The sequence below is a fragment of the Leucopleurus acutus genome (assembly GCF_964270905.1).
Source record: "Leucopleurus acutus genome assembly, chromosome: X".
Lineage (NCBI taxonomy): Eukaryota > Metazoa > Chordata > Mammalia > Artiodactyla > Delphinidae > Leucopleurus > Leucopleurus acutus.
Genome location: NC_139148.1, coordinates 33,330,645 through 33,353,970, shown reverse-complemented (window position 1 = coordinate 33,353,970; position 23,326 = coordinate 33,330,645). Strand labels below are relative to the sequence as shown.

The following is a 23,326-nucleotide window of genomic DNA, read 5'->3' as shown; positions in this document are numbered from 1 at the left end:
AGTGACTATTTCTTTGCAAATCTGTTGATTTAGATGAAGTTTCTGCAAGGAGAGCAGAATTATAAATGGAATTGGCTCCAGGTGTGGCTGAGGGACAGAATCCTACATGGCACTGAGTTTCTGATTTCTGAGCCAATGTAGAATTTGTATTTGTGTAGAAGAAGCACTGAAGCATTCTTTCCAAAGAGTGGTAATCTGAACCACATGAGGACTGATTAATGGTTTTCATGATAAAACCTCAATTAACCAGAATTCTAAAGGGACAGCCTTTTGTAAATAAAGAAGAGTTTGTTAGGAAACCTCCCTCTCTCCTTCCCTGCCAACTTCTCTCTCTCTTTTTATTCCTTTCTTTCTATTTTAACCCTGTGGAAAATCTTTCTCTAATATGTGTGAATTTCCTTTGCTGCTGTAGTGAGCTTTAATACGTACAGTCTGCTGAACATAAGTTAGTCAGTGGTCTTTGATCTTATTGTATCCTTCATGATGTCCATTTTGTAGACTAGTCATCATTTTTTATAGAAGTTGATATATGAGTTTAGGCTGAATATAAACTGGGATTCTGGGGGAAGGGGTAGCTAATATCCGTTTATTTTGTATTCTCTTATCTCCTGTCAATAATAGGCAGTAAATTTCCTGTTCATTTGTGAATCAGTTTGAATGCATTAAGCTGCAAGTGACAGTGCTATTCACAATGGCTTAAATTGAAAGGACATTTATTATTGACCTAGCAAGAAGTATGGAGGTAGGATGTCTAGGGTTGATTTAGTAGCCCAATAAAGTCATCACAGACCCCAGGTTCTTTTAATAGTTTCACTCTACCATCCTCAGCCAAAAACCTTTTGTCCTGAGACATCTTACCTCATGGTTGCAAAATGGCTGCTGTAGCTTCAGGCATTTATCCTTACACCATAGCTTCCAAAGCAGGAAGGGAGAAAAGAGGGCAAAAGAGTTTTCTTGTGCACTTTTCTCTTTTATCAGGGGGAAAGTCTTTTCCATAAGCCCTGTTCCCCCAAAGCAGACATATTTTTCCTTGTCACTGGCCAATACTGGGTTTCATGCCTACCCCTGGAACAATCATTGGCAAAGGGGAATTTATGACTTAGAGTCATCACAGTGCAAGATAGGCAGAGAGAGATAATGAGTGGTTGTGATCTAAGTGGAGGTGGATGGACCAATATAAGTGTGCTACTAATCAAGTTGCTAATCAAGGTAACCTCTTGAGATCATCTCAACTGTCTGCCCTGCAGGCTCTAATTTAAGTAAAGGCAGTAGTGAGAATGCCTGGTTTGGGGTTTCAGTGGGCTTTCCAAAGAAACAACTGAGGGCTTCCCTGGTGGCACAGTGGTTGAGAATCCGCCTGCCAATGCAGGGGACACGGGTTCGAGCCCTGGTCCGGGAAGGTCCCACCTGCCGCGGAGCAACTAAGCCCGTGCTCCACAACTACTGAGCCTGTGCTCTAGAGCCCGTGAGCCACAACTACTGAGCCCATGTGCCACAACTACTGAAGCCCGCACGCCTAGAGCCCATGCTCCGCAACAAGAGAAGCCACCGCAGTGAGAAGCCCGCGCACCACAACAAAGAGTAGCTCCCGCTCGCCTCAACTAGAGAAACCCACGCGCAGCAACAAAGACCCAACACAGCCAAAAATAAAAAAAACAAAGAACTGAGCAAGCCAAAACAAGATGGAGCAATAGTTAAAAAAAAAAAAAAAAAAGAAACAAATGAACAGAAGAGCTGCTTTACTCTGCCAGGGACGCTGCTACCTTGGGGGTGGTGATGCGAACCATCTTTATATCTCCTTTTGACTCATTATAAAGACTTGTCTCATGGTGTAACCAGGAGGGTTCCTCTCTTTAGGCAAACATTTACCACTCTTCAAATGACACCAGAGTTGAGCTTGTGGTCTTGAATCTGTGGTTTAACAATGCATGTAGTTTATTCCTGACGTGCCTGGTGAAGGCAAATGGAGAAAACTCAGAACCCAGAGTATAGAAATCCAGTTTCTGACAGTCGGCCCTGAACTTGTTTGTGTAACAATCCTCTTAGATGTGTAACAGGGCTTTGGCATGTGAGGACTTGCAATAACCTCGTAAAAGAGAATGTTCTTATCTGTGATGGTTGCGGTCCCTGCTGGTAAATGTGTGATCAAGATGGTGTTAACTCAACAGTCAGTGATCAGACTAGGAAGGCTAGGAGGAAAGAGCTCTAAATGTAAGATTATCGCTTTGAAGTTTGGGGCCTGGTACTGCTTTAAAGATTTAAGTATCTACCATTTACTGGAATTCAATATTTAACAGGTTAAAAATGAGTCAGTTCCAACTTCCAAATGAGTTTAAATTTTGAAATTAAGCACAGACTTTCTCTATGAGGCTGTTGTTTTCAAGGGTAGCAAGACTCATCACGAAATTTGACTTTAGCCATGCCTCGGTGAGAGGTTTTGAATAAACAGCCACATCACCAGTTTCAACACTCATTTCCTACAGATATACCAAGACAGCTTTATATTTCTTTGTCATTAAGATAAGACATTTGATTTTCCTCCTTATCCTCCACCCAAGTTCATTTCATACCATGGACTGATTCTCAGGTAACATAAACACCCACTTCTACCAGGTTTTCTTTGATTGCTGGAGAAAGTCTGGGCCGTATCTGAGTTATACACATTTTACTGCGTCTCCTCTGGCATGAGATTCATAGCCATCGGCCTCTTCTCAGAGTGAAGTTGACTTTCTTTCAATTCCGAGTCGAGAATTTCAGTTGGCACGTGGTAATTCCAAAACCATTTGAGGCTCATCTTGATTGGCTCTGGTCATCTCAGCCCAGCCAGGTTCACTCTGAGAGGTCCCCTGTCCCTTCACGAATGGCCACAAAAGCTTTTACTCTTGGCTGTGCGTTCTAATAGCCCCTCTTGCATGGACTGTGCCAAAGCAGTGCTTCAAAAATATTCGTCCGTATCATGTGGCTTTTCTTGCTGCAGTTTCTGTTCTTTTTTATTGTAGGATCTGGAGACTCACCACTAGAAGACGATGAAGTCGCGTATTCACACGCTAGATATAAAGGTGAATGCTTTGCTTATGTGCTAATGAAGACCTGCTGATGCCAGGAGGACTTTCCTTTTTGCCCTGCAGAGCAGACTATAATAAAGTGACCAGACAACACATTTTAAGTTCTAATTACCTGTCGAGAAAACAAAATGTTTTAAAATTAATATGCATACGCTCCCATTTGAAAGAAAATACAGAAAAACAAATGAAAGAAAACAAAAAGCATTTGGAAATCTCTGAAGTGCTGTCCTTCAGCACCCCAGTGGTCATTTTATTCTCATCAGTTTCTTTACTGTCCTTACTTCTGCAAAGCCAAGCTCTAGCTGATTAAAGTGAAAATCAAGCCATGAGTTCTACCTGATTCATACATTACAGCCAGAATCGTCCAGAGTAAACCATCCAAGGTCAAATCTGGACCCAGTGCTGCTAATGTACTGAGATGAATGAGGAATGAGAAAACTTGATTTTCATAAGCTCATTTCATTGTGCTCTTTCTGAGTCTGGCTTGGCTCCTGAAATGATGAGTAAAGTGTGTTGCCCAATGAAACTTTAATGATAAAGAACTCCACCTCTACACATTTCCAGCAATCCACCCCCTCCAGCAGGTATAAAAAGCCTAAACAAGAAGCTTCTATGCAGGCTCAGGTAAGTATGTCCATAAATATTTTCTAATGGTGAGTCGTTTCTCTGAAGCTTTGGGAGCCCTGAGAAAAGTGAGGGTAAATTTAGATGATTTCTCTCTGAATTCAGTTCCTTTTACAGTTGAGAAATAATTTGAAGACAATTGATTAATAAAGTTCTATTGTGGCATTTTGCCCAGGAAATGTATCTGCGTTCCGGCAGGAGGACACTCCCCTGCTCTGTCGTGATATGTCTGAGTTATAAGAGAATCAGGGTAGTACTGGTCAGCCTTTGGTTGGAGAGAGTCCTTCAGTTGTTTTCCACACAAGTGAACAACCTTGCTAATATAATGACTGGTGTCTATGTCCAGGTGTTTCCCACCATGTTCCACGCTTGCTTATGACCTGTGAATACAGATACTCATTCCTATCCACAGCTCCTATATTACTGCCTCAGGAATTAACCAATCCAGCAAAGCACAAACTTGTTAATTAGATGTTTTGGGTAAGGTGGTATTTTGATTCCTAACACTTTTTTTTTTAACATCTTTATTGGAGTATAATTGCTTTACAACGGCGTGTTAGTTTCTGCTTTATAACAAAGTGAATCAGCTATACGTATACATACCTAACACTTCTTAATTGAGAGTTTTGAAAAATCTTTTTTTTTCGAGTCCCTTATTGAAAAATCTTCCTAAAACACACGCGTGAACGTGTGACCCTTCACATGTCCAAGAGGGGTTATATAGTGCCCTCAGATTATTGTTCTCAATGTTCATCCTCGCTTCGCAGCACTGCAAGTGTGGAAGGTAAACCAGACGTAGGAAAATATGTGCCTGGCCTAGAGCTTACCCGGAATGTTTAAGAATAAATACTTCTTAGGAAATTGTTTTCATTGTCATTTTTTTTTAGTTTTAAAACTTAGAGGCAAACCATTGTCCGTTGGGAGATTAGTTCTAGATCCTTAGGCCCCTATACAGTGTCTGGCACATACTCAGTAAATGTTTTTTTGAATTAAATTGATAATTTATAAAATTTATCAAAGAAAAAAGAAAGTGAAGTGTAACCAACATTTAATGTGGCAAGCATTGCTTTTGATTCTTTTACTTGGAATGCCATCCTGTCTTCACACTAATTGAGGGAAGGAGGAAGGAGCGTAGAGATATGTTGTTATTATTATTATTTATATGAAGGAACCGCAGAGAAGAGAGGGGAGGTGACCTGCGCAGACTCACACAGCTAGCAAACGTTATGTTTGAGTCTGAAATCCAGATGTTTTAGCTCAACATTCAGAGTTCACTAGTAGCTCCTTGGTCTGCTACGTGACACTGCTTACCCCAGGAGCTCCACAATGGCCCAGGGAGATGAAAAATTTTTCCTGAATAATCGATTTAGATGTCTCCCTAAATAAACCCTGTCTTAATTAAAGCAGCATAAGAGCTTCCTTTCTCTAAACCTCTATGTTAAATGTTTCGCTAATTCACTTTTAACTCATGCTATTTGCATGCACTTCAAATTCAAGTCACTCACTGAATTTTTAATTATTATCACTGCAGGGCTGTTAAAATGTCAAAATATCTTCCAAAGGTTTGTCTTGGAAAGTAATCCAAAAGAAATTCCTTTTGCAAATAAATAAAAACAAGTTTTTTTCCCCCCACATGTTGACAACAGCACAGCTCTTGGATGCGTAGGCAGCTCTGCTGGAAGGATTTGAAGACTCAAAATAGCTGAGTAAAAAAAGTCTGCTAATTGCATGGTTGTACTGAAATATGCGAATTTGTAATATATGTATATGCAGGTCATTCTCTAATGGACCTGCTGCCTTAAATATTTGTCCTGGGCACATTTGTGGAAAAGACAACCATAATGGGTGTGTGCTAAGAATTGCAGGTCTGCCGCCTCATATTAGTTTACTCTAAAATCGTGCCCCTCGGGCTTCCCTGCTGGCACAGTGGTTAAGAATCCGCCTGCCAATGCTGGGGACACAGGTTCGAGCCCTGGTCCAGGAAGATCCCACATGCCGCAGAGCAACTAAGCCCGTGCACCACAACTACTGAGCCTGTGCTCTAGAGCCCGCAAGCCACAACTGCTGAGCCCATGTGCCACAACTACTGAAGCCCGCGCACCTAGAGCCCGTGCTCCGCAACAAGAGAAGCCACCGCACTGAGAAGCCTGCGCACCCCAACGAAGACCCAACGCAGCCAAAAATAAATACATTTAAAAATGAGAAAATAAAATCGTGCCCCTCCTAAACTCACGCCAAAGTCCAGAAGCTGGAGGATGTGTTTTCAACATTTGAGCGAAAAACAAGTAGAGAATTAGACGCTCTTCCAGTTTGTACATCTGTGGAATTGTGATCAGGACCCAGAATGTAAAGAGGATTTGCCTTTAGCTGAAAGGTTTACAAGAGACTATCCAAAGTTATCAGTCAGAAGAAGGATTAAGGAAGTAGGCATGGGTGTGAGAGGGGTAGGAGATCAGAGACGAATAAGAATTTGAATCATACAACTTCAAAGCTAGATGGGACCTTTTTTATTTTGACATTTTAGCACCTATATAAATATAAAATTTAATCAGAATAAAATAACCATTGTAGATGGGACTTTGAAAATAATCTCATCCATTCCTCTCTTGTATACACTATGAATGTGGGTCCCTGAAAATTTTTTTGAATTGTCCAGGTTACTAGGAGATGATAGATAATATCTGCCCAGGCCTCTTGACTCTGCCCAGTATCCACCATACTCCGCTAGCTCACTGTTTTCATTGTCTCCCTCTGGGTCTCCCATATTCATTCTCACCTCATCACCCTTCTGCCCTCTCCAATGGGGATTTCATTTTCTCTCTCTGGAGCCCAGTTCTCAATCAAGGATTTCACAGTTTGGCCTGTGAGATGGTGACAAAAGGGTAATGAAGGGGACCAGTTGGCAAGAGAAGAAGAGGCTAGAGCTGGGGAAGCACAGAAGCCTTGCAGTCCAGCAGGGGAATAGGACAGACAGGGAAACTAAGAGGAAGTGAGGCAGTGGGGAAGTTAGGAGGAAGGGGAGGGGGAGAGGACAAAGACAAAGAGGTCAGGCGACAGATGACTTTTAAGATTTAACACCGTGAGGGCTTCCCTGGTGGCGCAGTGGTTGAGAGTCCGCCTGCCGATGCAGGGGACACAGGTTCGAGCCCTGGTCCGGGAAGATCCCACATGCCCGGAGCAACTAAGCCCGTGCGCCACAACTACTGAGCCTGTGCTCTAGAGCCCACGAGCCACAACTACTGAAACCTGCAAGCCACAACTACTGAAGCCCGTGCGCCTAGAGCCCATGCTCCGCAACAAGAGAAACCACCGCAATGAGAAGCCCGCGCACCGCAACGAAGAGTAGCCCCCGCTTGCCACAACTAGAGAAAGCCCGCGTGTAGCAACGAAGACCCAACGCAGCCAAAAATAAATAAATAAAATTTAAAAAATTCTTTTATACTTAGAGGAAAATAATGGAGAGATGTATGCTGTTTTGTACTTTACTTCAGGGTCCAGATTTTTTCTCATTTAAAAATGTTAGCATATACAGACTAGATGTACAAACCCAAGAGGAAGGAAACTCTGTTCAAGGAAGGCCTGGAGGCCTAGCGTAAGCTCTTGCAAGACTGCATCCAAGAGATCAAACTTAATCAGCTGTAGGCTAAGCGTGGGGCATCACTTCTCCCCAGAAAGTCCAGGAAATACTGCTTGAGTCCCGACGGTAGCACCCACTTGAAGCTGTCTGCAAAACATTATATGATGAAAATATTAGGCAAAGGAGATGTCAAAGCACATAAGTAAAAAAAAAAAACACAAAAAACAGTCCATGCACGAGACCTGGACAGAACTGTTGGTTTTCATGGCTGAGAAGCAGCCAGAAACACATCATCGGAAGAGAATTCCTGGCAAAGTCAAACGGGATTTCCTCCTTCTTGGCCACATGATGGCGCACGAACTTCACTCACTGTCAGCTCAGGTGCTGGGGTGGAGGGAGAAGCTGGCAGCCCTAGGGATGGGGCTCCTGTTCAAGGCGTGGAGAGCCTGACGGGCTTGAGGGAGCCAGTCTCTGGTCCCCATTGACTGTACGGTGGCCACTGTGGGAGCTTTCGAGGAGCTAGTCTTGCCCTACTAATTTTATGGCCCTCAGCGACACCTTCCAAAGGCCCAGGGGAGAGGTTCTGCTTTAATAGTGTCATCCTAAGCTGTGCTCTGGGCAACTAGGAGACCAAAATCAAAACACCCTGGAACTTTGCCATTGGAGAAGGGTGTCATCTCTTACCTAAATGGGGCTTAACTGGGGACATCTGAAAAAGGTCGCTTCCCAATGGGGAGAAATTGTTCTGTGACGTTAAGCCCAAATTATATCCTGTGGCAAAACCCTGGAAATCGTTGCTTCGTTCACGTTGATTAGGATCGTATTAAATGCTTTTACAGTGAATATGATACAGACTTGGAAAAAAATCTAAATTAACCAATTATTGACTCCCCCGCCACTCTGTATGGATGGCTGGGGTTAAGGTTCACAATGGTAGCAGTTGCTCTCAAGGGAATGACGTATTAGTTAAGGGAAATATTCAAAAGAACAAGCATTCATTGAACGTTCACTATGTGCTAGGCACTGTGCTAGACGCTTGATGTGCATTGTTTTTTCAGTCCTTGTAAGAGGACTTGTAAGAGTCCTATGACATAGGTAGAGGTATTGACTCAGAGAGGTTAAGTAACTTGTCCAAGATCACACAGCTACTAATGGAGGAACCTGGACCCATATTCGTATATGTCTGACGCCTACTCCCATGATCATAACCTCCTCACCCAGAGACAACTTAAAAGACATGGGGCACTATTTGGAGGTCCAAAATCTGGAATGCAGCCAGCCAGGGGCTTCGAGAGTGAAGAGACACATTTTCTGAAGATGTCACTTGCTAGTTCTCCTCTCCTTTGTTTCTGCTACCTGTAGATACCCCGTGGTGCTCCCCCATCAAGGTGAAGTACGGGGATGTGTACTGCAGGGCCCCTCAGGGAGGATACTACAAAACAGCCCTGGGAACCAGGTGTGACATTCGCTGCCAGAAGGGCTACGAGCTGCATGGCTCTTCCCAGCTGATCTGCCAGTCAAACAGACGGTGGTCGGACAAGGTCATCTGCAAACGTGAGTAGCCCGGCCCCATGTTGGGGCCTCGGGGCCATTCGGGGCCAAAGTTCTTTTGCTCTGAGATCAGGGATTTTTACTGAATGCTTTGTGGTCTTTGATGAGAAAAACTCCCTTTGTGAGCAGAAGCCATGCGTTAGTTCCTAAGATATGGCGGAAGTAAGATGACACATTTCAGACAGAGGGGTGCGATCAGCTGTTTGGAAAGGGGGAGAGAACAGAGGTCTGTTTAGCAAAGTGCTGGCCCCAGCAAAGGGTTTGGGGATTGAAAAACAAACAAGACACACAGGTAAAGACACACTCTGCCATCAGGGGTCCCACAGAATAGCATTAGAGACAGACGTGTAAAACCGACCATAAGAATGGTGCTCTGCCATGGACTCCTGGTAGTAGACACAAGCGTCCTCCCAAGGAGTGGAACTTAGGGAGGCAAGGAGAGAATTACCGCGGAAGGATGCTGATTCCATGAAAGGCGCTGTGCCTCGGGGGAGAAGGTTGGAAGCACATTTCAGGGGCTGACTTTTAGCTTCCTGGAAAGTCATCTCATTTGGGAAACTGCAAGTGACACAGCATCGTTGAAGTGCATTTTAGAGGCCATTGCCGTTCAAAAAAGCTATCATGATGGAGCGCCTGCTGTGTGCCAAGCATTTCACATATATGCAATTTTTGCAACAATGCTATTGATATGGGTGCCATTACTTTATTGTTGGGAAACTGAAGTTGGGGTCTGCAGCCGTGTGATCCAGTCTAGGCAGACTACGCCTCTGGGTGACTCTAGTGAACACTTTCAGTGCTTCCCCCATATGTCCCTGGATGCCCTGCTGCCAGTTCTGTGTGTCCATCCCCCAGCTTCTGGGCGCTTTGCTCTTAATGACTTGCACCTTCGGTTGATCTCCTACCAAGGAAGAAGAGGCTCTGCGCCTTCAGAGGACTGCTTTCTTCGTTCTGACAGGGAGAGCATTCCCCATGGGCAGCCTGTAGCTGTCCAGTACTGACTGGTAACCGATTAGGAAAGCCCAGCTGCCCTGCCTGGAGGCAGGAAAGACTCAGGCATCACTCACGCTCCAGATCTTCCCTGCGGAATCAGGCTGAGGCTGACTTTGCCTGAGTTGCTACCTTGCCCGGCTACCTCCCCTCCCCCGTCCTGCCTCCCCCACCCTTCACTGGTCTCCCCTGGGAGCACTTTCTTAATCACTTGCACACAAATCCTGGTCTCAGCGTCTCTTTCTGAGGAGCCCAGCATAAGACCGTGGTTTAGCTGGGATGCCAACCCAAGCCAGTCTGGTGTAAAACTTTGTGTCCCTTCTGTGTGACATGCAACCATTGTTACCAAATGCAAGTTCATGTGCCTGTTGCACAGTGAGGCCAAACAAATCGGAACATCGGAGTTTGGAGCAGAGAAAGGTTATTGCAGGACCAAGCAAGGAGAACGAGTGGCTCGAGCCCAAACCCACCGCCCCACCAACTCCTTGAAAGGGTTCAGCACAGCATTTTTAAAGGCCAGGTGAGGGAGGGGTGTTGCAGGGTCCACAATTCAGCTTGTACACAATTCTCTGATTGGCTGACGGTGAGGAAACGGAGGTTAACATTCTAGGCGCCAGAAGGTCTGGGGGCTACGTGCTCGTGATCATCAAGTAGTTAATTTCTTCCATTTGGTGGTGGTTTTAGCATCTGAAAAACTCAGGGAATATGCATCAGATGCTATTATCTGGGTCTTCAGAGAGGAGCTACAGCAGAGGGTATGGGGGAGGGGTCTGCCCCGGGAAGGGCCCATAGGGTCCCGCTCGGTTACACTATCTATCATTTCTCTACTTCTATCAGTTATATTTCAATTAACTTCACCCTATGCTTTCAGAGCTTCCGGACTCTGAAACTCCATGAACAAAATCTAAGTAATACTGAATCTCTGGTTTTCTTTCTCAGAAAAGCGATGTCCTGCCCTTGCCATGCCAGCAAATGGAGGGTTTAAGTGCGTCGACGGTGCCTACTTTAACTCCCGGTGTGAGTACTATTGCTCGCCAGGATACACATTGAAAGGGGAGCAGACAGTCACGTGTATGGACAACAAGGCGTGGAGTGGCCGACCAGCCTCCTGTGTTGGTAAGAGAATATCGCCAGCCCTCAGGAGGCGCCTGCTTTGGGAGGAGCAGGGGGTGTCCGTACAGTGGATTTTTAAGGAAGCGTCCGTGTCCCGAATGTAAAGCATAAGCACCCCATTTTGCTTTCAGTGGTTCTCTTCATCCCTATTTCTCTGGCTCAGCGCAGACCTAGCCTCAGTCTCTACGCTAGAGTTGACTTCACGGCTCATGGCTTTCCTCTGACTTTTGTCTCTCTCTTGGATTGCCATTGAGGCAGCTGGAGGCTGGCAGAGATACGGGGTAATCCCACTGCTTTAGGTCAGGGACCTGCCCTGTAGCACTGAGCAGAGTTTTTGACATTGGCCGGACATTCCTGCAGAGAGCATCTCTGTGTCTTTCAGCGGGCAGACGTAGTTCCATTGTCATCGACTCCGGTAGTCAGCAAACACTCAGTTTGTAAACTGGAAGGGATTTGGCTATTTTACCTTAGTCTGGATTTGTTGGGCAAATAGTAGTTCTTAGTTCTTTTTTTTTAACATCTTTATTGGGGTACAATTGCTTTACAATGGTGTGTCAGTTTCTGCTCTACAACAAAGTGAATCAGTTAAACATATACATATGTTCCCATATCTCTTCCCTCTTGCGTCTCCCTCCCTCCCACCCTCCCTATCCCACCCTCCAGGCGGTCCCAAAGCACCGAGCTGATCTCCCTGTGCTATGCGGCTGCTTCCCACTAGCTATCTACCTTACGTTTCGTAGTGTATATATGTTCTTAGTTCTTAGTTGTGGTTTGGGGAGCTGGAAATCTTTACAAATGCAGATTCATGGCTCCACCCCAGACCTGCTGAATCAGAAACTCTGGGGATGGGCCCCAGCACTTGGTGCTCTCATGAGCCTCGCAGGGCATTTCAAAGTGCTTTAAGAGAGAGCCGCTGGTCTGAGGCAGTGCTTCTCCAACTTGGGAATCACCTGGGAAACTTGGTAAAAATGCAGCTTCTGATTCAGTAGATCTGGGGTGTAGCCTGGGATTCTCTAGGGCAAGGTTTCTGAATCTTGGAACAACGGACATTTGGGGTCAGATAATTATTCGTCCTGGGGTCCCGTCTTTTGTACTCCAGGATGCTTAGCAGAGCCGTGGCTTTTACCCACTAGATGCCAGTAACATCTCCCCCCAACTCCCACTTGTGACAACCAAAAATGTCTTCAGACGTTGTCAAATGTCCCCTGGAGAGAGGAGAGGAAGGAGAAAAATCACTCCCCCCAACTCCTTGAGAATCACCCATCTAGGGGCAGTGGGTTCCTTCTCCCCACCCCCGCCCCTGCTACTTATTAGAATCACCTGAGTATCTTTTCGACCCTAGCCATGCCTTGGTCCAACCCTAGAGATTCTGATTCAATTAGTCTGATGTGGGACAGCTGGAGGAGATGAGTGGCATTCTAAAAGCTTCCCAGGTGGTTTTCATATGCAGCCAGGCTCCAGGACCATTGTCTGAGAGCAGTGGATCTCAGAGTATGGTCCCCTGATCAGAAACATCAACATCAGAAATGCAGATTTCCGGACATGCAGGATTGCTGGATTCTGATGCTCTAAAGGTTGAGAACCTGCCTTAGAAGATCAAATTTGGGAAGAACTTTAGTACCTTTTTACTCAAAATAGTGCCCAGCAGTTTCAGCACCAGCAGGAAGCCTGTTGGAAATGGAGAATCTTGGGACCCATCCGAAGCTGGCAGGTCAAAATCCATATTTTAAGAAGATCCCCAGGGGATTCCTATGTCCTTTAAACGTTGGGGCAGACTGCTCTGCGACAGTGGTTTTCAACTTTGGCTGCCATTTAAATCTGAATACCTGGGGCCCTGGTATTTTTCCAAAACTCCCCCAAGTAGTTGAAAACCGCTGTCCCAGGAGACTGTTTCCTCATAAAGCGTTAGAGCTGCCAGGACCCACCGCAGCAGAACATTCTAGTCCAATCCCCCATCTACGGATGAGGCCTGAGAGGTCACCTGACTGGCTTGATGTTGTGTAGAGCCAGGCCTATGTCTCCAGGCTTTCAGGCTCAAAGTCCCTGGATCCGGAGACGGCTCTGGCACTGAGGTGCCGAGGCAGCTGGCCGCAGGAGCCTGGCTCCTACCCTGCTTGGGTCTGCCCATCCTCCAGAGAGTCCTTCAGCTCAGTCTGCCCGTGTGCTTTACCCCAAGGACTCCTTCCTGACTGCTCAGAGCCTGGAGCAGATACTTCAGGAATGAGACTGAAACTGGATGCTACCCTCTGGGGGCAGTTGTACAACAACTCCTCTGGCCTTGGTCCCCACGGTGTGTTCATGATGGTACCACTGTCCACTGTATCCCCTGGCAGCATCAGCCGTTCTTACTCTGCAGTTATGTGGTTAATGAGCTATAGCCAGGGGACCTGGCCAAGATATTCTTGCAGGAAGGGGGACCCCTTCCAGGGCCCGAGCGTGGGCTCTTGTCTAACACCCGGAAATGAGTTGTCCGAGGAGATACACGTGCTGACAAAGCAAAAGACTTTATTGGGAAGGGGCGCCTGGGAGGAGAGCAGGAGGGTAAAGGAACCCAGGAGAACGGCTCTGCCACGTGGCTCGCAGTCTCAGGTTTCATGGTGGTGATGTTAGCTTTCTGGGTTGTCTCTGGCCAATCATCTTGCTCGTGCCCATATTTGGTCTGACTCAGGGTCCTGCCTGGTGGCGCACGCATCTCTCAGCCAAGATGGATTCCAGCGTGAGGGTTTCTGGGAGGTTAGGGCAGGACATATCGTCTCCTCCCTCCTCCTTTCAGCCCCTCCCGAATTCTTCCAGGTTAGTTTTTTTTTTTTTTTGGCTGCGTTTGGGTCTTTGTTGCTGCGCGTGGGCTTTCTCTAGTTGTGGCAAGCGGGGCTACTCTTCGTTGTGGTGTGCAGGCTTCTCATTGTGGTGGCTTCTCTTGTTGTGGAGCACGGGCTCTAGGCTCGAGGGCTTCAGTAGTTGTGGCACGTGGGCTCAGTAGTTGTGGCTCCTGAGCTCTAGAGCACAGGCTCAGTAGTTGTGGTGCACGGGCTTCATTGCTCGGCGGCATGCGGGATCTTCCCGGACCAGGGCTCGAACCCACGTCCCCTACATTGGCAGATGGATTCCTAACCACTGTGCCACCAGGGAAGTCCCCAGTTTAGTTTTACAAACATACTATGGGCTGGCATGTCTTGTCCTCCCTCCTTTTGGCCCCTCCCGAATTCGCCCGGTTAGTTTTCAGCAGCAGCGCTGCGTTCTTTGTCGGGACCTCCTGCTGTGAGACAACCCAGGCAAGCGGTTGTCATCGTGCCTGGCCAAGGCAGGCAGTTTTGGTCAATGGTTCCCTACCAATGCGAGCAAAAACCTTCTACATCAGAGTCACAGCCTGGACCTTACCTTGTATCCATCTGACAAGAGCACCAGGTCCAAATAATTACTCAGATAACCGACTCAGATTTATTCCGAGCTTCTCTTTTTCTAGGATTTAGGTAGGAGTTTGAATTGATCGGTAACTGGGAAGACAGAAACCATTCTAGGTATTTCCAGCAGAAGAGAATTTAATAAGGGGCATTGGTTACAAAAACATAGGAAGAGCTGGAGGAGCAAAAGAGGAGAAACATTGTTACGAGGGATTAGTTACAGCAGAAACCCATAGCAACCGAGGGCTAGGGGAGCAAAAGTGGCCTGGTAGTGTTACCCCAAATCCAGAAGCTCACGCTGATGTTGACATGTCTGTACCTGACACCATCATGGATGAGAATGAAGCCAGGGGCCCAGGAAGCCCTCACTGAAGCCCCTACCAGAGCATAGTGGCTTCCATCTTCTTCCTGCCTTCTATTCTCATGAAAGTGCCTCCCATTGGCAAACCTAGCTGGTACCCAGCCGGCAGAAGGAGTCCAAGAAATGTCATTTCGTGACTTTTAGCACAGGCAGTAAAAGGGAGATGATAGAAAAACTGAGCACCAACAGAATCTTTGGCACAGCAACCATTTTCTGAGGTCTTAGACGTCTCCCCGTGAATCGCTGTACTTCTGGGCAAGGAGAAGAACGCAGAGCAGCCCCGCTCAGCCAGTGCAGGTAGGATAGCGCCCAGGCTGTGAGCTCTGGACACGCTCCTTCGGAAGGACATGACTTCAGGCTAGATGTTCAGGTCAGAAGAGCCCGTCACAGATGTTGCTTTCACTCTCTCTCCTATGACTTGGTATGTGCAAGCTAGCTCTTCGAAACAAGCCCTCCCCCCCATTTTGGACTCTCTCTTTCCTCACATTGGAAGGGCCAGAGGAGATGGGATGGGAGGAGATACACATCTTCATGCTGAGCAAGCTTTGGCAGAATCTTCTGGGATCACACTGTTCAGATGTCCAGATTGTGTGCAACAGTGGAAGGAAAATGCCGATTATTCGCAAAAAGCAACAAGCATGTCTTAAGCCAGACCAGATGGGCCTGGAACCTTCCCAGAGGGAGAGAGAAAGAACTAAGAAATGAACCCCAGTTTCAGGGCATTTATCTTAGAGCGGGCCAGGGCAAGGTTCAGGCATCTTTGGGGGAAGGGGAATTTGTGCGCGCAGTGAGGGGGGGGCGGGTAATGGTGAAAAGGGGACCCGTGAGCCACAAGAGAGCAATGCGCTCCCAGGAAAAGGAGAGAAACAGACAAAGCAAGCAGGCAATTCTTTCTTCGATTTTGTGACAGATAAGCTGGAGCTTGTCCCCGGTGAATTTTACTGCAGGGCTGTCATGGATACTTTTGGCTTTCAATGTATTATTAAATTCGTTTAATGACTTTGTTTGTGTGTTGGCAAGGCTCAGGGGTCCTTGAGCACAGCTCAGAGCCTCAGCCTAGTTTAGGAGCTGACACATGGTGGCCGAGCATTTCCCAGATTTCCACACAGCCTTGAACAGTGCCTCTGGGCCAGAGCTGTACCGAGTGCTGAGGAAATCGTCTCAGTTCTCCTCCAGATCTGGAGGGAAGAGAGAACACTGGGCTTCCTTTTCACTCTGAGGTGGTGGTCTTTTCACTTTTCACTCTGTGGTCTGGCTAATTTGAAAGGACCGCAAGTTAAAACTCATTCTCTTAGGCAGCGCACACTCTGGCAGTGGGCTCAAATGCATGGTTATTTCAGAAACAGATATAGATAGAAATCAGTCAGTGTGGGAGAAACAACATACTGCAAATTGCAGGAGGGTAAGATATTTAGAGAGCCGCAACTTCCATTGATATAAAAAAAAGTAAACCATAGAATGTAATAACTATTGTTTGGGGGGATTTTTTTTTCTTTTTTCCATTTTTAGTTCATTTCGGTTACATTGGCATTTAGATAGAACAATGGACAGTTAGAATTACAAGGCCCCATCTAGAGACCAGATTTTGAGTAGACACACGATTTCTCCTTTAGACCAACAGTTTTTCCTAGGCCAAAAGAGAAAGAGACCAAAATTCAAGTAAGTTTAAAATCCATGGGCAATGAAAACCGAGCAGGTATCTTTGGACATGCAGGGCGCCCCATTTCGTTTTTTTAACAGAGGTCCACATACAGACCAACTTGGTTTTTGGAATTACTCTTTGCTTGTTTTATATTTCCTACAGAATAGAATAGTTGGAGAGTTAACACAAATGGAAGTCTGGAATAAAAAAGAATCTGTGATTTTAGATATGAAAATTGATGGAATAGGTTTCTGGCCTCCCAATCATCTGACAGCTGGGTTGACCCAATGACCCACAAGGAAGTTTGCTGGGCTGAATGGTATTATTTCCCGAGATTCAGTTGAGGATACAGATATCACGGGGCTAAGAATAAATGTGTCAGTGCGTTGTTGTAGATGCTCTTAACTCATATTGAATTTTTCCTGGGTTGACAGATACACATTTTCTTGCAAACTTTCAGGAAGCTAGTTTCAGCTTTGCAACAAGTTGCAATTTTTAGTTTGGTATCTTGCTTCTGGTGATAGTGACTTCTAATTGTGGAGTCCTTTGCTTCTCTTCTAGACTCTTCTGTCCATTGGGGAAAGTTTTCTAATACCTCATGGTGCCAAAGAAATGGAACCACATTCCAGAGACATCCGCAAGGATTACACTCTAGCTGGGGGAGGCAAGCAATGGGGCAAGTTTTCCGTGTCCAGGTTTCTTCTGCCTCTGCCCTTTCTTCCTGTGCCCCAGGAAATGACCGCCTCCTTCCTCCATCACCAACCTGCCAAAATTCCCCATCCAAACAACCGTGAAGAATACCATGGTTGTTTGAAACCACTAAGTTTTGTGTGGTCAGTTGTTTGGTTGGGGAATTTCGGCAGGGCTCGGCGGCTCACCTCTGTTCCACATAGTAATGGCTGAAGTGCCTGATTGGGGCTGGAGGATCCAAGCTGGCTTCACTCCCATGTCTGGCATCTCACTCAGAGGCGGCTGGACTGGCTGGCATTTGACTGAGTCTCCTTCTCTCTCCCTTCACAATTTCTCAATTTCTCCACATGGCCTCTCCAGTCAGATAGTTGGACTTCCTTAGATGGCAGCTGGCTTCTGAGATAGTGAACAGCCGAAGGTGCCAGACTCTTTAAGGGCCTACACCTGGGACTGGCGTAGGGTCACTTTCCCTGCATTCTGTTAGTCAAAGCAAGTCACAAGCCTGGCACAGATTCAGAGGGAGGGGAAACAGACTCCACCTCTTGCTAGGAGGAGCTGCATGTATATAAGGGGATTATGGGTGGCCATCTTTGCAGGAAATTCACCAGAGTATCCTTTGTTAGAAATCAGAGCTTAGAAATCATTAGTGAAATACATCTTGGAAGATGCCGTACCAAATTTGAAAAAAAAAAGGTGTGATTGCTTATATCCCAGTTCACGTACTGTTAACAAGGCCAAAGTCATAATGCCTTAAACAAGATAGAAGTTCTGTTCTCGTATAAATGTTTGTCCGGGGCAGTGTCCTAGACCCAAACTCCTTCTCATTTGTCCTTCCATCCTCAACTTGCAGCTTTCATCCTACAGTCGAAGATGCTGTTCCGGCTCCCCACCCCATGGACATTCAAACCAGGGTGGAAGCGGGGGTAGCCACACATACTTTTTGAAAAGCACATCACTTCTTCTGACAACCCACTGGTGGAAGCCATCCCATGGCCACACCTAACTTCAGACAAGCCTGGGAAATATAGTCTTTATTCTGGAGGGCCACAGGCCCAGGGAAACTTCTTTTGTGCTAAAAAAAGAAGGGGGATGGGAGAGCAGGTGAACACATCGACTGTACAGATTGAGAAGAAGTTGGTGTAAAAGATCAAGGGAGAAAAGAAGGGAGAAAAAGATTAGTTAAAAAGCCAGTTGGTGTAAATCAACTATACTTCAATAAAATAAAATTTAAAATTCAACAAAAAATCATATTATATACCGTATAGGTAAAAGTATTTATAGAAACAATTTGCATAAAAATTGAGGTTCTCATTGCAATAATCAGTTGTATTTAATAAAGAAAATGTATAAGATAGTTCCCAAACGTAAATCCAGTTGGAATGAGTTATGGAGGACATCAGAGAGGAAAGGAGCATTAAATGGAGTCTGCTTGCTGTGAGCAGCTGTGATGATCCTTTACATTCTTGAGATAAGAATATCACCTTGGGCTTCCCTGGTGGCGCAGTGGTTGAGAGTCCGCCTGCCGATGCAGGGGACACGGGTTCGTGCCCCAGTCCGGGAAGATCCCATGTGCCGCGGAGCGGCTGGGCCCGTGAGCCATGGCCGCTGAGCCTGCGCGTCCGGAGCCTGTGCTCCGCAGTGGGAGAGGCCACAACAGTGAGAAAAAAAAAAAAAAAAAAAGAGTATCACCTTGCCTTAGAATGAGGTGGAGGGAGTGAAGAACGCGCATCCCCACCCCAGGTCAGGCAGTCCCAGACACAAGTTACTGTTATGTTCTGAAGCACCTATTCTTCATACCTCTAACAGTCATGTTCAAACACAGGTCTCCACTGGAAAACATTATTTAAGCAAACATTTTAGGATGCAGTTAATTTATAACCTTAGTTTAAAGGAGTTTTTTCCCTTGTTATCTGTTGGCCAGAACATTGCCCTTTTCACCCTCTTTCTTATTTCCACTACCTACCACCTACCACCTACCTGGTTAGACGTGTTCAATATTCCCAGGTATATAGTTTAGCTTCTCAGATAAACAGTAGTTGATAGAGTGCAGTATATTTGTTTCTGATATTTTTGTACGCAGAGAAGAAACTAGAGCACAGAGGAGGGAGACAGTTTGTCAAATGTCTCCAGTGAGTGGGGCAGAGGCCAGGCTTTTCTGTGCAGAGTTGCACAGTTGCCACACAATAACTGGCTCTGTGGGCATCCTGACTCAACAAGGAATCATGATTATGTTTCTATAGTAACTTCGTTTATTTCATTCATGGAAATTTATAATAACTTAGAAAAAGCAATGATGGCCATGGCTGTATAATAATAGGCTTCAGTCCTGGAGCATCTGGGGAAGGGCAGGCCAGCTGGTCTCTTGAGCTGAAAGAGAGGCCATGACGCTGGAGGATGCAACAGAGTTCAGTCCTGCTGCCGCTCTTAAAGGATGTAAGGGGAAGCTGGAGCCGGCGACCATGGAAGAATGTGTGTGCAGAGGATGGAGGAAACCGCTAGGTCAGCAGCAGGCAGACATACAGAAGTGTTCGGCTGATTAAAATAATTGAAAAAGATGCGATCATGGCTTAGAATCTCAGACCACAAAGAAATTCCAGAAGAGAGGAGATGCTTCCCAGTCTATAAATGGGGATGATAATAACAGTACTTAGTCTAGTAGGTGGTGGTGAGAATTCAATGAAATAATGCAGGGATAGTACTCCGCCTGGGGTGGACAGGTAGGAGGGTTCAGTAAATATTAGCTATTATTTTTAGTGCTTTATTTCTTCTATGTTTCTGGCTTGGAGGAACACCACTTCTGAAAAATTAGGCCAGTTTCAGCAGATCATTGTTAGCTGTCAGAAGCTGGCTTTCAGAAGCTCTGAGACTCTTCACCCAGATAACCTAATTTGGAGTGCTGTTTGCTCAGTGACAATGTCAAGTTCATAGGGAAAACAACCCAGCCTATCCTCCAGCTGTTTAGTTTACATGACACAGAGGGTAAGAGTATCTCTTCACTCTGACAATGTCACTCCAAGAAAATCTGGTAACACTAAGTAATTTTACAGTGAAATCTATCTCCTCTCCTCAGGCCCTCCCTTTCGGCTTTAAATTTTTAAAAAATAAATATGCCTTCTATTATGAGGTTGCCAACTGTATTTGGCCAGCAGGGGGCAGGTATTGTACACTTGTCTTCCTGATTCACCCAAAGCTGTGAAATGTTCATCTGAATTGTAAAGTATGTCTTCTATTACCTATCATAGTAAAACCAGAAAAAGGGGGATTATTTTTAAAAACGTATCAACTGAAAATAGACACCTCTAATGTATTTAAAGCAGCTTCCATTGCACCATCACATTTATAAACTTTATCAATTCTAAGAAGCATATTTCTTTTTCACATTTTACTATCCCTGAAATTAGGATGCATCTCACAATCGATAGTGACTTAGATTCAGTAAAATATGGCAGTTATTCAATTTAGGATTAGTGTATTAGGGCTGTAAATTCACACTCCATTGAAGCATGCCACAGAATGAAAATGAATTTGGATAGCTGAAGACAAAATAGTTTAACAAATTATTCATAATTTCTTACCCTAAATTAAATGAGAAGTTATTGGACAAGACACAGGAGAAAGTATATGAAGACTTTACTTGGTGCATTTAGTCTCTCAAAGATGTTTGTAATTCAGAATCGAATGACATTTCATTTTCATTCAGGCTGTAGTAGCATGTAAATAATTACTAGCTGACATGTAAAGCAATGCAAATCTACATGTCGTTAATTTACTCTGCCCTCTTTAAATACATTCTCTACCTATTCAGAGTCATCCAGTAGAATTTGCCAAAGTTTGAATTCCCCCTTCTTCTGATTTCACTTTAGCTATAATAAGATGAAATCTAAGGGAGTAAGAAATTGACATCTCATTTATTACTAGCCCTCATTATCAACCCAGCCTTGATAGTGAGGGGGCAGAAATTCTATTACCAGGTAGGGAAACTATTTGGGGAACTTTGGGAGGTCTTTGGAGGGTCAGAACCAAGGTAGAACTGCTGTCCCGAAATAGAAAACCATAGGTGGGGTCCAGTGGCCGTTGGAGGGGAGAGTGGAGCCAGACAGATCATTGTTTAAGATATCGAGGAGTATGTTGGGGATAGACATAGCCAGGAGAGAGAGAGCTGGTTCCAGGGGTAAGTGCTCTAATTTGGGCTATAATTCACATTATCATTATTTACATGCCTGGCCTTAAATAATCACTCTGAGCCTCAGTTTCCATATCTGTAAAATGAGAGCATTGGGTAATTCTTTTACGCCTCCATAGCATTTACTTTTTTTAAAATAAGTAAATAAATAAATTTATTTATTTTTTGGCTGCGTTGGGTCTTCGTTGCTGTGCACAGGCTTTCTCTAGTTGCGGTGAGCGGGGGCTACTCTTCATTGTGGTGCGTGGGCTTCTCATTGCGGTGGCTTCTCTTGTTGTGGAGCACGGGCTCTAGGCGCGCGGGCTTCAGTAGTTGTGGCGCATGGGCTTAGTTGCTCTGCAGCATGTGGGATCTTCCCCGACCAGGGCTCGAACCCATGTCTCCTGCATTGGCAGGTGGATTCTTAACCACTGCGCCACCAGGGAAGTCCCTATCGCATTTACTTTTATGTAGCCTGGGGCAGTGTCATTTTATACCTCGTGTCATATTTCACATATGGTAACATAATCCCCCAACAGACTGTAGACTCTGAGAAGTACATGGTTCTCTTGCCTTTGTGCCTGCCCAAACCCAGCAGTTAGAATGATGCCTTGGGGAAGGCAGGTACTCACTAAAGATTTGTTGCCTTGAATTGAATGGAACTAGACGATACCTAAGGCACCTTTCTCTAGTCTCCTATGACGCTGTCTTTAAAGCGGGAGGGACTCACAATGGCTGAATGACTTCTAGTTGAGTAACTGCCATATTGCCAAGTCAGCAGGCAGAGTTTGGAAGTCTGGGGAAGAAGTTGCTGTAGCTAATAAATTACCCCACGAGACACCTAGCAAGGCCAGCTGATTGCAGGTTTAGCAATGCGCAGGTGAGTACTCAATCTTTAAAACTCAGCAGGCAAGAAGGGGCAAGATGAAGGGAGGGAAGAGAAATACAGAGGGGTGAAGAAACCCTTCAAAAGTGGGGAGCACCTAGACCTTTGGGCATGTCAAATGCTGGGTGTTGAACCCCAGGTTGATGAGATATTCCCTGCTGATGGCGAGAATATTCTGGTTCTGTTTGCAGATATAGAACCTCCTAGAATCAAGTGCCCAAGTGTGAAGGAGCGCATTGCGGAACCCAATAAATTGACAGTCCGGGTGTCCTGGGAGACCCCTGAGGGAAGAGACACAGCAGATGGCATTCTCACTGAGTAAGTGCAACTTGGCAGCTGGAATGATGCTGCCTCTTTTATGTGAGACATTCACTACCCAGAGTCAGGAAGTGTATCTATGCTGGTCAATTTATGCTTTCAGACTCAGTACAGCACTCTTTCAGCCATTCCTCATTCATTTCTTTATTTTTCTTCACCGTCCGACATACTATATTTTTCACTTTCGTATTTGTTTATTGCCTGTCTCCACTACAGTATGTTCGCTGCCATATCCCTAATGCCCAGAACCATGCCTAGCACCTAGTTGGTACTCAGTAAATATCTGTTAAAGGAAAGAAAGGAAGTAAGACAACGGGGTGGTGGGAAGAAGGGAGGAGAAGAGACGGAAGGAGGAAGAGGAAGCCAACTGGTAAATTCAGGGATAGACTCACCCCCATTGCCTGCCAGGGGCCCCTCCCCAGACCTTCCTAAGCCACCACCTCGCTGGGAACCTCTGTGTCTCCCAGGTGGAGCCCGATGTTGCCCCCCTTGTGCTCTGTGAGTCTATCCCTTGTGTTTTGGCACCTGCTTCTTTCAAAACATTTGATTTTTATTTTTTAAAACTTGCAACCACATTAAACACTTAAAGAAGCAGCTTAAAAAAAAAGAGAGAGACGGGGGCTTCCCTGGTGGCGCAGTGGTTGAGAGTCCACCTGCCGATGCAGGGGACACGGGTTCGTGTCCCGGTCCGGGAGGATCCCACATGCCGCGGAGCGGCTGGGCCCGTGAGCCATGGCCGCTGAGCCTGCGCGACTGGAGCCTGTGCTCCGCAGCGGGAGAGGCCACAACAGTGAGAGGCCCGCGTACCGCAAAAAAAAAAAAAAAGAAAGAAAGAAAAAAGAGACGGGGTCTTCTGCCTTCTTCCTTTCCCCCATTCTCCAGGACCAACTGCATGAGTAGTTTGAAATACATCCCAAATGTTTTTAAAAATGGGTGGTTCCCTTCGGTG

At 45.8% G+C, this 23,326-nt stretch overlaps 1 protein-coding gene across 4 annotated transcripts in view; it reads left to right on the top strand.

The window, feature by feature from the left end:
* Positions 1-23,326, top strand: part of SRPX (sushi repeat containing protein X-linked) — a gene marked incomplete at both ends in the record, with an annotated part of 99,420 nt that overhangs the window by 41,270 nt on the left and 34,824 nt on the right. For 2 of the 4 annotated variants that reach the window (XM_082864758.1, XM_082864761.1), the window contains 4 exons: positions 3,000-3,059; positions 8,629-8,820; positions 10,744-10,920; positions 22,251-22,377. In XM_082864758.1, the coding sequence (XP_082720884.1) occupies positions 3,000-3,059; positions 8,629-8,820; positions 10,744-10,920; positions 22,251-22,377 (556 nt within the window). The remainder of the gene's footprint in view (positions 1-2,999; positions 3,060-8,628; positions 8,821-10,743; positions 10,921-22,250; positions 22,378-23,326) is intronic. The other 2 variants (XM_082864759.1, XM_082864760.1) reach the window with 2 other exon arrangements.